The 18199-nt window shown below is 42.9% G+C and overlaps 1 protein-coding gene across 1 annotated transcript in view; it reads left to right on the top strand.

The window, feature by feature from the left end:
• Positions 1 to 18199, top strand: part of grid1b (glutamate receptor, ionotropic, delta 1b) — a 687574-nt gene that overhangs the window by 565382 nt on the left and 103993 nt on the right. The window contains exon 5 of the mRNA XM_030755811.1: positions 3938 to 3991. Within this exon, the coding sequence (XP_030611671.1) occupies positions 3938 to 3991 (54 nt within the window). The remainder of the gene's footprint in view (positions 1 to 3937; positions 3992 to 18199) is intronic.

Raw genomic sequence — 18199 nt, 5'->3', positions numbered from 1 at the left:
TATCCTCGAGGTTTTTACTTGTGTGGAGCTGCACGAGTGTGTCAGTGTTTGTTGATCTGGAAGCTGAATGCGGAACCTGTTAGAAAACATCTGTCAGGCCGAGCCCCGAGGACACGGAGCAAAGACGTGACACAAACTGATATTCATGGCCGAATGCTGTGTGGGAATACACTTGTGTTCAGCGTGTGTGATGTGAATGTACTCAGTGTTGTAATATCGTAAACACAGGTTTTTATACCGACTCCACCAGCGTTTTGGCTGCATTCCAGTGTCTTTTTCAAAGAATATTATGAAAAACTTTGTTTAAAATTCCTCATCACAGGTATGCGTTCCCAAAGTCACGGCTGGACACAGTTTGTTGCTGTTCACAGTCTGCCATGAGATTAGATGATATCTGTAAAATGCTGTCTATAAATCCATGATACCACACAAGTGTGTTACTAATAACATGAATGATGGCTCTGTTATACTCAGGTGTGCCTCAGAGCTATGACAGGAATCCAGCATGCACGCAGGTTTGGCACTGAGCTAGTTTCAGGCTTGCTGGCTCATCGTCATGCCTTACAGTTAGCTTCATGGAGCTGAGCCACTGGAAGTGAAATTAGCTTTACCTGTTCTGGCGCGGTGACAAGTGAAAAAGGTCTGAAACCGAGGAAGCTTCAGGCATCAGCTCCACCTGCAGTCAGGAACAGGATTTTAAAAAGCTACCTGCAAGCATGCAAACATATTAGCATTAGCATAGTGTGTTTACAATTTTGCCAGAATTAAAACCTGTCATTCATGCTTCTAATAAATAACTCACCATTACAGGCTACAAACACAGATTAAGTCATTTTAAATGATAATTTGTTACTGTTTACCATGGCAAGTTAAATATGTAGTTCCCAACCCTGTCATCACATGGACAAATATGAAGTATTTCCTGCTTCCTGTTTCCATGAATTCCTTTTTGAAGTGACTGTTTCATTAACAGCTGTATGTGTGTGTGTGTGTGTGTGCGTGTGTGTGTGTGATTTAAACCGAAGTTTCACTATTTAAAAACAAAAAGCTTTAAAAAAAAATGTTTCACTTCTTGCAGCCCACCTGCAGTACCTTCATGGCCTACCAGGGGGCTGCAACCCACACTCTGGGACACGTTTGCTAAAGGCAATGACTGAGAAAGAATATAAAGCATCCCACACACCAAATTCACACCATCCAGGTCTTCATTCATGCAGCCATACTTCAAAACAGCGAGTGTGAATATGGAAGTATGCAGTCTGAGGTGCAGATGTGTCTCAATTCAAAGTCTTCTTTGAGTGGCAAATGTACAGAGAGCTCTTTGAAGGACATTTGAATCAGCTATTTTTGTGCAAAGCTAACTGAACTTTGTTCCGTATTAATAATAAAATAATATTAGTACATGGGAATGCAATCTTTTTTTGTCCTTATCTAAACAGAAAAATGAGTACAGTCAGGGGTTAAAGTGGGATTCGGCAGGTGGGGAAACCCTAAGCTCGGATGTAGTGGCTCCACGTGGGGAAAAGAATCACAGCTCACAATCATGACTTTGTGTCCAGGCTGTGATCAGCTGAGCTGTGTGGATGTCCCCGGCTAGAAAACAGAACTGTCTGATGTTTTGTGACATAAGTAAAAATCTTAGACTTGTTTTTGGTTGGAAAAAGAGGTGGATGATAAGGGGTCATTTGATTATTGGGGTTTCTCTGTGTTATTGTAGGGTCTTTACCTTACAATCTGCTAGCAGACATTCATTTACAGACTTGAGTAAGAATCAAGTTTTCTTTCATGTACTTTATTTTCGTTTGTTGTTTTAGGGGGATATTTACTGTTGTAAACTGCTGTGTGAACTACATGGAGCTGCAGCTCTTAAATACACATTTGTGTGCAAAGTTTTCTGTGTTGTTGCTTTTCATTGCTGCTTCCATCGTGGGCTCTTGCTGTTCCTAATACAGCACAGAGCTTTACTGTAAACTCACCACAGTACAGCACACTAACCTGTTTAACCTGCACTAAACTGCTGTATTTTCATGCAACCTTCGAAGTGTACTTCAGTTTCTTTCGCAGGATGTTTCACAACATGAAAAAGCATAACTTCACGTCACACACAGTTCCAATATCTGATTTTAAAAATGAGGACATGTAAGCTTTCATTTTCCAGTTTATCACTTTTCTCTACAGCAGCTGTTCCTTCAGCTCGCAGACGCACTGTGTGACAAACTGCACGCAAACAGTTTGTGTGTTTGCGCATATTTGTCAAGCAGTTAGAAGCGTTGCATTTGAAATTACCGGCCGCCTTTAAAAAAGTAACTCCCTTAATTTTTGCTCCTCTTCTGTAGCGCTAGCTAGATGCTGAAGTACCGCGACCACAACTTACAGACATCTGCACTAAAAATGTCATTCTGGATCAGTGCAGCTTTCTTCAACTCCTGAGAATAGGGCTATAAGTGATGCATAAATTCTATTATCTATCTATACTTCAAACTTGATTGGATGTGAGAGGTTCAGTGGGGCAGCGCTGTCACACTAGCAGCAATGCTAGTGAGACAGCGCTAGCAGCGGATCTTTTGAGTGGCCGAAATTGGCGGGCTGTGTTTGGTGGTCAATCCCTTCCAGCTACTTAACCGAGATTGAGACTACGCAACGTTTCACGCTCATCGTTTTGAAAGCTATGAGTACCTCCTCTCCATCCAGGTGTGAAAGAAAACACAATCTTTCCTCTGCAAACACCCAAAGGACAAACTGACATTTTTGTTTTTTGTCACTAAGGATAAAAAAAAAAAAACTGGAGTGCTCTCGCTTCATTTTTCATTCTGTAGCATAATTACATTTTTCTGATGGCTCAGGATGTACTGTACGTTTGTGTGTGTTCAATCAGACCAGATGTTCCTCCTTCTCGTTTATCCTATTATCATTATGAAATATTATTTTTGACTTCATACACTTTAGATCATTAGATAATGACTGTGTGAGATGGTTTAACAATGCTGCTTCGAAACATGGAGCCAGAAGGCACAACTACGCCCACATGGCTCTGTGCTCAGACCATATGCTGGCATGCAGTACTGTGTGGGCATGCACACAAACACATCCCTGCCTCTATAAAACTTTCACCTCTGAAATAATACATTTTGCTGTTTAATCGTCTTCAGTAGAGCAAAGTGTGAATGTGAGATAAAGGGTCAATAAGGGATAAATAAGGTTTTTTTTTTTTTTTAACTGTGAATCATGAAGCAAGAAGTCCAAGAATATAATTATTGCATTGAAATGAGCATTATGGGTATTTTAAAGTAATTTAAAGTAAGCATTTATTCATGATAGCTTTTTTTTTTTTTCATACTAGCTGCATTACTTGAAATAGCTTCACAGTTCAGTTATATTTCAGGGGCATTTGCATTATTAGTTCCTCTCCCTGTGGATAATAAAATGTGTAAACTTTCCAGCTGGGTGAAGACTGACCCGCAGAACTTATCCCATTCTAAGCTCTGCTCCACTTTATACTATCAGCTGCGTGCTTGGGTATCATCTGTAGGATGCTGCGTGTTATTAGGATTATCACACGGTGGCAGAGGACCAGGCGAACTCCGGGGGCTTTGATAAGTGCAAACCACTCGCTCTCTCAAAAGCCTTTGTTGCCTCGACATTTTGGCAGGACAAGCCGTCACGGAAACAGCGGCAACGGAGGAGGAGGCTGATTTGAACTTTTCCAACCGGCACACCGCAGTGACACAAGCGAGAACAAAGGCAGACAAAGCAGCTGTGGTTTTGGTACAGCAGCTTGTCCTCTGAGGCCACGCTGGAAGATCCGGCTACTGAACCTGAAGTGTGATAAAATGCTGCGTCAGGCTCTGAGAAGCAGCGTGTGATGAAATCGGCTTCAGGCAGTCCCTGTTATTAACCCCGTCTCTGTCTCTCTGCTTCTCTCTGTGTGTGTCTGCAGGCAGTGGAAACAAATCTGGCCTCCAAAGACAGTCACTGGGTTTTTGTGAATGAGGTAAGTCACACCAAGACATTCAGAGCAAGTGACATGAAATTTCTCCATCAGTGAAATTCTGATCTAACCGAGAACGCCGTCTGTCTCGACTTCTGGTTTTGTGAAATAGTGCAGAATCAATGGGGCCCTGAAGAAATGTGAACTTCTTCGAGTAAACATGTTTCTTCTGAAAATTTTAATCATGTTTTTGATAGAAGGGGTCAAAACATTAGATCAATGTTTAGACTTGTTTTGATTGTGGTGAAGTAGCTGTCAGTGAGTGGCATCGAGCAGCCTCCGGATGGCAGTCACCCTCTTCAGCCCTTCTGTTTACAAGGGGCGGCCAATCAGAAGCAAGATGGCTTAAAGGGAGAGTGGCCTTAAATGGCGAGAAGCTTAAACAGCTTGTTTCAGACCCTGGATGATCTGAGTGGGGATGTGAATCATGTAAAGCTACTCTAGTAGAGTTCAAGAATAACGATATGGACTTTAATGTCAACTGTTTATCCATTACTTTTGCTGTTTCAAGTGCTTATTTGTGAATTTTGGGGAATTACTTAAAGGCTTTTATCCAGTCGCCTGCCATTTATCACTTATCTCATCCTAGACTCATTTTAAGCTATCAACTCAACGAGCTATATGATGCAATATGAGAGTGCTGAAGATGACACAGCAACAAGTGTAGTCTGACAGCAGAAAACATCATCTTCACTGCAAAGTGCCTTCAGTTCATAGACATTATAAAAGATGGATGTAGCCACCATAAGCCCGCTGGTTATGAAAGCGTGAGCTGTGAGGTTTTTTTTGCTGCTGCAATCTTTTGGAACTGGTTGTGAGGAGCAAAGGATCCTCATTTCTGACTCTAAAAATGACCGTAATTTATAAAATGGGCTAAATGTTCTATTCAGTGGGACCTGAAACTAATGGCTGAGACTGTAAAGCCAACAGGAAATGATCTACTGAGCTCACAGAGGGAGGGAGCTGAGGCCCATTTTCCCATAGACTTCTACACGACCTGAAGACTTTTGCAACCAGAAATGTCGCCCTCTGGTGCCCGTTTAAAAGATTGCAGGTTTAAGGTATTTTTCAGGCTTTCCTTTTCAAACCATCCATCTATTATACAGGATTTGACTCATGTAATAGCAGCTTCTGTGCCAACCTGTTTAGGTCATTCCTTTAGCCAAAAATCACTGTCGTCACACCTCAAACACACCACAGAGCGCCGGCCTCATACGCAAGCTCATGAATATCACAACAGTCCAGCTGCCTCACAAAAGACAACTCTTTACACACAACATCAGCATATCTGAAGCGATCCACGCTTTCAGACCTCCACTCATTTCTTTTAACTGTTTCTTTCAACTCTTCACATTAAAAGCTGACCTTGTAATGTGAATGCACAAAGTTTGCAAAGAAGCTTGTTCCACTGGTGTACCAGAGATTGTGGCAGGAAAGAGAAACCAAATGAAAAAAAAAAAAAATCATAATATTTCCTCTGACTGGAGATGGTTCTCTGGAGCTGTGAGATCTGCAAAGCTGCAAATAAGCAGAGAAAACGCTGGAGCTCATATATTCAGGCAAATCTCCAGACTGATACAGACCTGGTTCATAAAATCCCATCCTAATTTAAATGTTCCTTTGAAACCAGCGCAGATGAGCTTCTTTTAAAGCATCATTTGGATCAAAGGGTGCCAAAAACACCAAAGTATTGAACTTAGTTTTGCAGCCTCTCTGGAAATGTTTTCTCACCGTGTCAGGCCACAGTAGAGGGTAAAGGCTGCACAGAGAATAAAAGGCAGATAAGTCAAAGAGCCCCTTCCTGTGTGTTTGTTCTGATGAAAATCACTTGGATCAGGGAGAAAAACACAAGCTGAGTGTGTTTGGTGCCGCCTCTCTCCAGCAACTGTCCTTTTTTTTTTTTTTTTCTGCTGGAAGTAAAATTGAAATGAGTGGGGGTGAAAAGAGAAAATGACAGCAGCCTCCACCGCAGCCGGGATTGTGTTCAGTCACAAAGCACTTGACATCTCCAGCGCTACGACTTAGACTGACTTCCCCGCTCGTGCCAAGTGATTACAGGTTCAGTATTTTGTTGTTTTAAATTATCTTTCCTTTTTAATTGCTCCCCGTGCTCCCAGTATCAATATTCAGGCAGCGTCTCAGCCAATTAACTGAGCTGACAAGTGTTAACGGCGTAATTCAGAGACGAGTGCTGGTGTCATTCGCTGAAGGCTCAATACAGAAACCTCAGAGCTCTACTTTCAATGCCAGATTTCTTTTTTTTCCCCCACTTTTTTAGCTCCCAGCTTAATAAAAACCTTCCAAATCACTTAAAATTATCTCCTTTATTTCAAAGTTGTTATTCAACTAATTACGCTCTGTGTTTTTAATTAACCAGAAGATTGAAACAGAACCCCCGGTGTCTGTTTGGGCTTTTTTGGCACATTAGAGTTTGTGATCAAACATATTTCCTTTGATAAATATGCCTGCGTGTCTGTTCCATTTAAAATCTGTATGCAGTATAACAACCTGTGCCCACTAAATGCTTCAGGAGAATATTTCAATCATTCAGGATTTGCTTACTGCTCAGTTTATGATTTCTGGATTTTCTAAACATTTTTTTTTCAGGTTTAATCTGAATTTTCCTGGCTGCATTTTTCGTATGATAGAATAAAATATGTTTCCATTAGTTTCATTAGAGAGTTAATGGTTGTAATGGTGAACATCCAATCCTGGTGGCAGTCACCATCAGGATGCAATTATTTGCAAATCACCTTAAAGCATATTTTATTCACAATAGTACATAGAAATCATATCAAATGTTTAAATTGAGACATTTTGTAACTTCATGAAGAATATGGTGGCAGCAACACATCTCAGAAATGTTGGGATGTGGGCAAAAAAGGCTGGAAAAGGAAGTGGCGCTAAAAAGAAACAAGTGGAGAAACATTTTGAAACGAATCAGGTTCATTAGCAGCAGGACCGAAACACGACTGAGTGTAAAAAGAGAATATTAGAGAGGCAGAGTTTCTTTGAAGGAAAGATGGGGAGAGCTTCATCAATCAGGAAACAACTCTTCCTTCAAATTGTGGAATACTTTCAGAATAATGTTCCTTAACGTAAATCTGCAAATACTTTGAATATCTCATCATTTACAGTACGAAATATTGTCAAAAGGATCTGGAGAAATCTCTGCGCACCAAGGACGAGGCCAGCAATTAATATTGGATGCTCGTGAGAGATTCTGTCATGTTAATCGCTGCAGAGGAGCACTTTCAAAAATTACTCTGTCAACAGTTTTTTTGAGACATGTTGCTAATCATGTATCATGAATTATGGGTTTATGACATTTGCAAATCATTGCATTCTAAATAGATAGATAGATGACCATATATTCTGTGACTTGAAAAGCACAGAATATGATTTACCAGTTTACCTATCTCTCTGTCAGCGACTGTTAATAGTTATGACTGATTAATAAAGTTGGGCCACAGTCTTAGATGTGCCCAGAGCTCTCACTTTGTAGGTCCTCATATGAATCATGCTGCTGTAGCAAACTGTGGAGCAGCAGGTACTCCATAAAATCACAGGAAAGACTTCTGGAAGCAGTAAACACAGTTTCAGCTTCCATTAACGTTGTATGAAGTTGCAGTAATTAACAAGTCTCATTAGTAACCTCCTGCAATCCCTCTCTGGCATCTTAAGTTTTGTTTTTACTCTCAGATGTTTGTGGACCAGCGTTAGTCCTCACTTTGGCCCGTATGCAGAAACTGGAGGGGCTTTAAGGCTATGAAGATATTTTCTTTGCTTGTTTTTAAGTGAAACATAACTTGATTAGGTACTGTCTCTTCCTGAATGACTGAGTTTCTCACCCTGGGACAGTCAGACACCCTTCAGAGGAAATTTATTTTGACCGCTTGTATCTGCGATCTTGTCCTTTTGGTCACTACTCAGAGCTCATGACTGTAGGTGAGGGTAGGACTGTAGATTAACACTAAACTGACAGCTTCACTTTCACACTCGGCTCTCTCATCAGCACGAATGACAGTGTCACACCAACCCGTCTATCAGTCTCTCGCTCCCTTCTCCCCTCACTCGTGAACAAGATCCTGAGATACTTGAACCTGGAGTGTACACTCCAGTCTTTCCCGCCTGAGAGGCATGGCCTCAGACTTGGAGGTGCTAATTCTCATTCCGGCTGCTTCACACTCAGCTTGATCAGGTGGTGGCCTACGGTGCGAGCTGGGGACCACCACCTGATGAAGCAATCAGAACCATTAGATCCCAGAACCATGAGATCCTTTGCATTTTTTCACTTACTTATAAATGCAAAGCTCATTAACCATGTTGGTGTGATCTATCACAGGTAAAGGTCTTTCCATAGATAAGAGCGCCACCTGTAGGTATTAAAAAGATATGAAAGCTTGGAAGACCTACAAATGAAAACGGCGAAGAATAATCTAATATCTTATGTTTTATCTACAGGTAATCAGAACTCATTCCCTCATCCCCTCATGTGAAATCAGGTGTTCAGCCTCCAAACTGCTTCCTAAATGGCCTTCTGTCCTTGTTCCCCGCTTTCCTCTGAGGTTTTAGCAGCATCTGTGTGTAGTGTGTCACTGAGCTCAGACAGGTAACAGGGGTAGTTTCAAGTCCTGGATGGCGGTGCAGTGAGATGTCAGATGTCCTGTCGACAGGTAGACACTGCAGACGAGCTAATTTCCATTTCCTTCCTCTTCCCTTTCTCCCGTCTCCTGTCAGCACCTCCTTCCATCCATTGTACAGGTACACGGAAAAGAGCTTCACATTCCTTGTACAACATAAAACCACAAACACACACCACAACATGAAGTGAATTAAAAACAGAGTGATTTTAAATACCACAACATGAAGGTCACAGTCCCTTTGAAATGGATTATTAATTATGTATTAATTAAAACTGATGATAACAGGGCTTAAACTACTTATTTTTCAGTCATTAATCCATCATTTTAACCACCCTTTTTTAGTGAAAATAATTATCATAAGATTTCTATTCAGCTTTCCGATTTAGATTAAACAGCTACCAGAAATCTTTGTTCAGATGCCTGCAGATATTTTTATCTTATACCTCATCTGTGGAAAACTCACGGCTGAAAAATACTGTGAAAGGGACTGAGACTGGCTCCAAAAGTAAGACTCCCATGTTAATATGTCTGACAAAGAAACATGTTTTCAGCCTGCTACACAACTGTTTTGGTCTCAGAAGCTAACCGCCCTTATTATAAAACTGTACAGGAGTGTTTCATAACTCTAAAGTTATCTATTAAGAGCAATCCATCCATCCATCCATCCATCCAGTGTCACTTATCCAGGTCTGGGTCAGGGGGGCAGCAGCCTAAGAGGAGACACTCACCCTGTGGCAGCTGCCCAGCACAAATTGCACCCGAGCCCAGTCGTACCTTCTGCGGGGGCTGCACCTACAGGTGGATGGGCCTATGTCAGCTCTACTGGCTGTGCCTGATTGGCCCCACGGGCTACAGCCTAGTCACCAGGCATTTTTGCCTTGAGCTCCCTCCCCAGGCCTGACTCCAGAGTAGGGCTCCAATAACTCCAACCTGGGCAGGATGAACTGTTCCCCTGATTATTTATTTTTTAGTTTTTTTGGTCTTTCATAAGGTTGGTGTGAATCTCTCTTCATCTAACCCCTCAGCCAGGACCAATTTGCCTCGGGAGACCCTACCAGGGGCAAAAGCCCCCAACAACATATCCCCTGGGATCACTGGGACACACAAACCCCTCCACTACGATAAGGTAGCGAGTCATGGAGGAGGTATTGGTGGTATTTTGTAATATTTTTAAATCATTAATCTGAAACATAATATGACTTGCGGAGTCACTATTTGTACTAAGACAATTTAAGAAGTCTGTCTGGTGCGTGACATTTGCCTAAGAACCCATGTATATGTCAGAACTAAGAAGCTGAAAACTTTTGAAGCTCTATTTGTGCATTTTGCTGCTTTGGAATGACCAACCCAAAAAAATAATAAAATAAAAAATCTGCCGTTATTCTAACAGCTCCGCAAAAAGTTTGTGTTTTATAGCACTTTGGGTTGTTTCCAGCACCATAAAGGCCTCTGTGTCTCCAGTGTTCAGCTATAAATTTTACTTTTTTTTCCCAGGTATTGTAATCTTTGCCAAAAAGCCCTGCTCAAACAACCACACAGTCAGCGTACTGCTGGGTGGCTCTAAAGTACAAAGTGAGGCATGCTGTCAACAGAACGAGAATGGCCTTTTCACCCTCTGTCTGCTGGCAGCACAAACGGCCAGACAACACCACTGATGCCAATTAAAAAGACCTGGAGAGGGACAGAGATTTTCAGAGAGCAGAAAGGAGGAGACAATCGAGAACAAACAGAGATGTAGAGGGAGGCAGTGTAACGGTAATGAGAGAAAGAGGTGAAGAGCGATGAGGACAATAATTAACCAGAGGGGAAAAGGCCTTGCAGTGAGGGAGGGAAGGCAGAGAGGCACTTGCAGGGAGAGGCACGGCAGTGGAGCCTAGTGGTTAGACAGCGTCTTCAGCAGCAGCTGTTGGGTTTGATCTGAGAAGCAGCCATTAGTCAGCACAAAGTGTCTGTGATAAGCTGTCTAAAGCTGCTTGGGCTCTTCAAAATTTGGAAAATAATAGAAATCATCACATCTGTCAGCTAGAAGAAGTTGAAAGAAGGAAGGAGTTTCCTGACAGAAATGTAACAGTAGCTAAATACAGCTCATCACTCCTGGCTAGTATGTTACATATAAATTTGAGGAGTGGTGAGTAAAGACCTCTCTGAAACCTGCCGATGGATGCTGGGGTGGTGGACAGGTTGAAACAGCGGGCCAACAGCGGCTCTGACAGATCAGATGGAGGAATGGAGAATAGGATACTAAACTGAGGAGGCTGAGTCAGTGCAGCTCCAGTCTTCACTCCAGGTTTCGTAAGTCAGTATCAGCCTGTGTCCTATGGTCTCAGTAGGATCGGTAAACAGGTTTAAATATTCAACAAGACTAATGGACTGAAGAAAAGGGGCTGTAATTAGGCACCGTGGTGTCTAACCATGACCTTCCAAAGTGTTTTTTTTTTAAGAAACTGGATGTCTTGTGTTGGGAATAAAAGGAAAGAAAAATGCTGCTCCAAGTGGAGACAACCGATCCTGTCCAAGAGCTTCATTAGCTGACAGGTGGATGAAGTTCCCATTCAAGATGAGAAAAACCAAGGAGTATCTCACAGGTTCGTCAGAAGTATCCAAAATCCAGCATCAGTTGTCGTTCACTGTGATTCACTTCTTTAATTAAAACAGTAATTTAACGTAGTATTCAAATATGTTTCCATTCAAATATTCTAAAATACAAATGTAACAAAAATGAATCAGTGGCAAATAAAACTGTGACTAAATAAGTTGCCATTAGCTGTGTGAAGGTAAAAAGGGGTACCGCTGTGCTGCTTAGTGTTGTTGCCTCAGAAGAATCAGAAATTCTCTGGAAAAAAAAAAAAACGGTCTCAAACACTCTGTGATGTATTAAACTCGAGAAAGCCAGGCTTGATCCATTAATGTTCCCATCAGCTGTTGATGGGACATTTATTGTTGTAACAGCGTACCAGTTATAACGCCTCACTTCCTCGCTGCAGGAATGCAAAGGTAATATCACTGTGTCACTGTGCACTTAAACTGTAACTGTGAGAATTATAAATGTCAGTTTGAGGCTCATTAGTAAAATAAAAATGTTTCTGGTGAAAAAGAATAATTGGGTAAATTTGCAAGTTAGCTGTCACTGATCTTAGCTATCACAGTTACCCGGAAAGTTAATTAGACACAAAATCACCCAAGACAAATGAAAGCGCTCACAGGTGCATTTTATACATTTTTATTAGTTTTTGTGAGAAAGAACAGCCTTCAGATCTCTGACACGCAGATCGGATTCAGTCCCTCTTAATGTTCCCGCCATGGAAACACACTTTTAATTTACAGGGTATTACCTAAATTTAACTTTAACAGCCATGAAAATCGACAAATTTCCATTCCAAGAGTGTGACGCCAAACAACAGCTGGAAAGACAAAATATACGTGAATCACATGTTTCCACTGTGCACTCAGAGGCCATTCAACCCCTAAATGACACCAAGTAAAAGAAAATGATAAAAAGGACCCTTAACCAACGTGTCACACATGCCTTTCTAGTCTTTGTTGTTCCAGACAGTCATTTGTGTGTTAAAAACGTGTTCATGTTGAACAAAACCTAATTACCTGTAGAACACAATGGAAAACAGTTGGTGCAGATGAGATGAAAATGGACTCTAACTGTAAATGACACTCGTTCTTCTCTTTGAAATGCAAATCGGACTCTATGCGAACATAAAGCAACCCCAGGTTACATTACAGCTACTCCAGGTGCGACTGTTAAACAGTCCATCCGCATCGACAGTGAAATCCATCAGGCGCTCCTTTCTTTCTCCCACTTTTCTTTTTCTGCCTCTTCTTATCCCCGTCCATCACCACACAGAATGAAAGCCAAGGCTAATGGACTGCAAGTAATGAGAGCAGGGAAAAATCTTCCAGCAGTGGATTAGCAGGTAAAAAAAGCAAACTGAAGACTAATTGTGCTCATAATAAATGAACTTCAATGAGTTCATTTCAGCTCATTTATTACAATAAAGATATTTAATAAAGTCGCAGCTGGTTTCTCCCCAAGTTCTATTTTACAAACTGCAAAAAAAAAAAAAAAAAAAAAAACTGTCCATAATGATATTTTTTTTTAATAGAATTTTATTTAAAATTCACCCTACCTAAACAAACTGATAACTGATGTACAGTACAAAGACACCACTAACAAGTTCTGTTGTTTGAGCATGCCGTGATTTTTCCCAAATTTGTCACACTTTATAACACAAATCTCTTATTGAACACTTGCATTCCTCTATAATCAAGCTGTCAAAGTAAGAACATTACAGGGATTTCATCACTGCAATATATATTTTTAAAAGTATATTTTTCTCAGTTTTGATCATTTAATTACTTCACCTACTTTTATAAGTGCACTATAGTTCACCAACACTGTAACGCTTCCTTTGCAAAAGCTGAATTCTGCTTGCTGCCAGTTTAGAGCAGAATCAGCAGAATTGGATCCTGATTCCCCTGGCTGTGGGGGGGGGGGGGGTGGGGGGGGGGGGGGGGGGGGGGTGCAGCATTCCACACCCGGCTTTCTGACCATTATGAGAACACCGACCATGTAACCATGTTGTCAGTGTGAGTTGTGGAGTGGAGCCTTTCAAAAAGATTGAAATACCCACCAGGACGTCACTCATTGTTCTTGGACTCAGTCAAAGCAGCCACACCCCTTACTCCATTATCCAGATGCATGAATAATGTGGTGGTGATGGTGATGGTGATGGTGGTCTATCTCTGTAAACGTGTTTCTGTCTGCTGTAAAGCTGCACATTTTAACATGGATTCTGGGGGATGGAGATTGACTCACTCTGGACGTTAGAGGAAGTGCACTTTTTGGTGCTTGTGTTTGTGCACCTGCTGCGCTTATTTGCACTTTTCCAAATAAATGCAAGTAGTGTTGGATTATGTGATCAAGTGCTCTGCGTGTTGGCATCCACATTCATACAGACCAGGGTTATTATAGTTAACGAAAACGAATGAAATAACGAAAACTGAAATTGAAAAAACATTGTCGTTAACTGAAATAAATAAAAACTAAAATTAAAAGGAAGAAACGATAACTAACTAAAACTGAATTGTGAGTTTACAAAACTAAAACTAACTGAAATTATAGATATTGTTATTTTTTCAAAAGTCTTGTGGATTGATATGAAATCATTTTTTTCCTCTCTCCGAGTTTAAGCTCGGAACGCCGTCGGGCAAATGGGTGCTCATGTGCGTACGCACGCACGCACATGGGTGCTCATGTGCGTGCGTGCGCACACCGCGCTGCTCCTCAGAGAGTCCCATGTGGTGTTTTTTTTTTTTTTTTTACTATGATAGCACAGATAGCAGCGAGTGTCTTGTTGTGGATGATGTTGTGGATGATGTACGGAACACTTCTTAGTCAGGAAAAAAAACACCAGCATCAAAGTAGACCTGAGAAGCGCACACAAGGCAGCTACGGAAACCGCTCTCATCCTACAAGGCAACCCGGCCTGCACCTCCAGAGAAACGTGACTACTCGTCGGGTCAACGCAGCCACAACGTTGTGTTTAGTCCTTGTGCGTTTCCGGCTACTTTATCAGTCAGATAATGTAGACAGTTGTGTTAATGCACTGTTTTGACTAACGGTGTTGCCGTATGAGTCGGTCTCGCGAGGTCGAGAGTAACGCGAGGTGTTAGGGGAACACATATGCTAGGCGTTCTCCCCCATGACTTTTGTGGATTGTCTCTTAACAGCTTGGTATTAATAAATACTGAAACCTAGATCATACGCCTCTCTCGTGATTGACATGGTGTCAGAAGTGGGACATCCCTCGCTGTGACTGAGCCGGACGGAATTTCACAGACAACTCGGCACCAGGAAAGGAGGTGAATAAATCGCCGGAATGGCGGATGGATTCAGACGTCCCGATCCCCTCGTCTTTGACGGAAATGTAGCAGAAAACTGGCGTAAGTTTGAACGTGAATACGAAATATTTATCGCCGCTGCACACAGTGATAAGCCTGCCAAGACGAGAGCATACATACTCCTCAATCTGGCGGGACCGGAGGCTATAGAAAGGGAACAGTCATTCACATATGCACCCGCGGTCACAGATGGCGAAAACGTCATCACACAGGCGGAGTCCCGGGAGGATCCCGTCTGCCTGCTACGAAAATTTAGAGAAATATGTAACCCGGAAACAAACGTGATAATGGAGAGACACAATTTCAATTCTCGATGCCAAAAACCAGCAGAAACAGTTGAATCGTACGTAAGCACACTGAAAAACCTTGCCAAAACGTGCAACTTCGGCCAATTACAGGATGAACTTGTTAGAGACAGACTGGTCGTTGGAATATGTAATGACAGTGTCAGACGTTCCTTACTCAAAGAAACTGACCTCACGCTAGCAAAGGCTATACGTATCTGCCAAATAAGTGAGCTCACAGACCAACATACAAAAACCCTCTCTGCACCTAAATATGCGACAGCTGCCAGTGTGGATACCATGCAGATAAAACGCAGTAACAAACCCAAAGGCCAGTTGAAATTTAAAGCCAAACCGGAAAGTACACCGATCTCAAACTGCAGCTACTGCGGAGGCACACACCCTGCCCAACGCCACCAATGCCCGGCCTTTGGTCAGCAGTGTCACGGCTGTGGGAATTACAACCATTTCAAGAAGCTGTGCAGATCTACAAGAGTTTGCAAGTCTAGCAGACAAGTAAATCAGCTATTGACAGAGGCAGATTCTGACACTGACACTTTTATGGTTGAGGGCTTGTCAATACAGGGAGACAACAATATCGACACTATACACACTGAGGACTGTTACAAAGGGGAAGGACACTGCACTGTCATGATTAATGACAAAAGCCTTGAATTAAAAGTTGATACTGGGGCCAAATGCAACGTGATCTCCCTCGATACATACAAAACCATCAAAAAACATGAAGAAATATGCAAACCAAGTAGAATGATAAAACTTGTTGCTTTTGGTGGGACTGTGATCGAGTCAATTGGCACAGTGACTCTGCAATGTGAGCTCAATGGCCAGTACCACATGCTAAAATTCCAAGTTATTCACAAAAGTGCACAGCCTATACTAGGCTTACAAGACAGCCTGAAGATGAAACTGGTCACCTTTAGCAAAGATGTGCACCACATAGACACTGTTCAGGATCAAACAATATCACAGAGGATGTTCAAGGAATATGCGGACTTGTTTACAGATGAACTTGGTGATCTACCTGTAACCTATGTAATGAAGTTAGATCCTACCCCCCGCCGCATTCCTGTGGCAATGCAGGAAAAGGTGAAACTGGAACTCCAGAGAATGCAGGACCTTGGAGTAATCGAACCAGTGGACGAGCCCACTGAGTGGGTCTCTAATATGGTTGCTACACACAAGAAAGACACAGATGAGGTTCGTTTATGCATAGACCCACGAAACTTAAACAAAGCACTAATGCGCCCCCATCACCCAATGCGTACAGTAGAGGAGGTGGCAGCGCAAATGTCAGGTGCCACTGTCTTCTCCGTCCTTGATGCCAAAAGCTCATTCTGGCAGATTAAATTAGACAGTGCCTCATCTCTCCACACCACATTCACTACCCCCTTCGGCAGGTTCAAATTCCTCAGGATGCCCTTTGGCATCAATACCGCCTCCGAGGTTTTCCAAATAGCCATGGAACAAATATTCGCCGGATACCCCTGCGCTATAATCGTGGACGACATTATTATTGGTGGTAGAGACGCAGAAGAGCATGAGAAAAATCTGAGAATGGTTCTGGACCGGGCCAGAAAAATAAAGCTCAGACTCAACAGAAAAAAATGCAAATTCGGGCTCAGGGAGGTGAGCTACGTAGGACACGTGTTCACTGAGGCAGGCCTCAAAGCTGATCCTACAAAAATAGCAGCAATCAATAAAATGCCCCCTCCAGAGGACAAATCAGCCTTGCAGCGCTTTCTGGGAATGGTCACTTACCTGGGTAAATTCATCCCGAACCTGAGCGAGCTGATGCAGCCACTACGGCAACTGCTACACAAGGATGTGGCTTGGAGCTGAACGCAACACCAACAGGATGCGTTTGATGGACTCAAGTTGTGTGTCACAAGGCCGCCAGTGCTCTGTTACTACGACGTCACAAAACCTGTGACTCTCACCTGTGACGCATCACAACATGGTTTAGGTGCTGCCTGCCTTCAGAACGACATGCCAGTGGCTTATGCATCCCGCGCACTGACCGAGACAGAACGGAGGTACGCACAAATTGAAAAAGAGCTACTGGCAGTGGTCTTTGCTTGTTACAAATTCTATGACTACATCTATGGCAAACCCGTTGTGATTGAAACTGACCACCAACCCTTGGTCACAATCCACAGTAAGCCCTTTAATGCAATCCCTGCACGTCTGCAGCGCATGATGTTGACGCTGCAGAAATTCAACCTGACCCTGATGTACAAAAAGGGGAAACACCTCTACCTGGCTGACACCCTCTCACGCGCACCTAGACGTGATGTGGGTCCTTCAGATGAGGAAAAGCACGAGTTTGAGGTGATGTCAGTCCAACTGATATCCCCACGGCGGCTTGTTGAACTGCGTGAACACACAGCCACGGACCCAGTCCTCCAGACAATCACCCAGTTTATCAGAAATGGATGGCCCAGGTGCACAGGGAGAGTGCCCGTAGAGGCCAAACCATATTTCAATCTCCGCGATGAACTCACCGTCGAGGATGACATCATCATGCGAAGGCACAGAGCTGTCATCCCTACTTCCTTGCATTCCGAGTATATTAAGGCGCTACACAAGGGCCACCCAGGTGTGGAAGCTACAAAGAGGAGGGCAAGAGAATGCGCATTCTGGCCTTCAATTAATGAGGATGTGGAGACTGCTATACAAGCATGCAGTACCTGCAACAGCCTGAAACCACACCAACAAAGAGAACCACTAAAACTACACGCAGTCCCTGATCTGCCCTGGTCTGTCGTTGCCACAGATATATTCGAATGGGAGAACCACCACTACCTTGTACTCGTGGATTCGTACTCAGGGTGGTTTGAAGTTGACCAGCTCAGCAACATGTCCTCCCTAAGTGTAATTAAAAAACTAAAACGACATTTCTCTGTTCAGGGCATACCACAGAAACGGACAACGGCACTCAGTTCACGAGTCAGACATTCCGTGACTTCACCAAATCTTGGGACTTCACACATGTGACGAGCAGTCCCGACTACCCGCAGTCCAACGGCCTCAGTGAAAGGGCCGTACGGAGTGCAAAGAAGCTGCTGGACACGACAAAAAGGGATGGGACAGACTTTTACCTGAACCTGCTAAGCCTGCGTAACACACCACGGGACAAGATCCTGGGCTCTCCCGCACAAAGACTGCTGTCCAGGCGGACCCGGACGGTCCTGCCCATCTGCAAACATCTGTTAAAACCTGCAGCAAGATCAACGGCTTATGTCAACGCCCAGCTCACAAAGAAACGTGAGACACAGAAACGTTATTATGACAAGTCCAGCAAACCCTTACTTCCCCTGCTACCACATCAAGTAGTAAGACTCCAAACG

Source organism: Archocentrus centrarchus, chromosome 19 (assembly GCF_007364275.1).
Source record: "Archocentrus centrarchus isolate MPI-CPG fArcCen1 chromosome 19, fArcCen1, whole genome shotgun sequence".
Taxonomy (NCBI): domain Eukaryota; kingdom Metazoa; phylum Chordata; class Actinopteri; order Cichliformes; family Cichlidae; genus Archocentrus; species Archocentrus centrarchus.
Note: the sequence above shows the minus strand (reverse complement) of the source record. Positions and strands in the feature narration are given on the sequence as shown.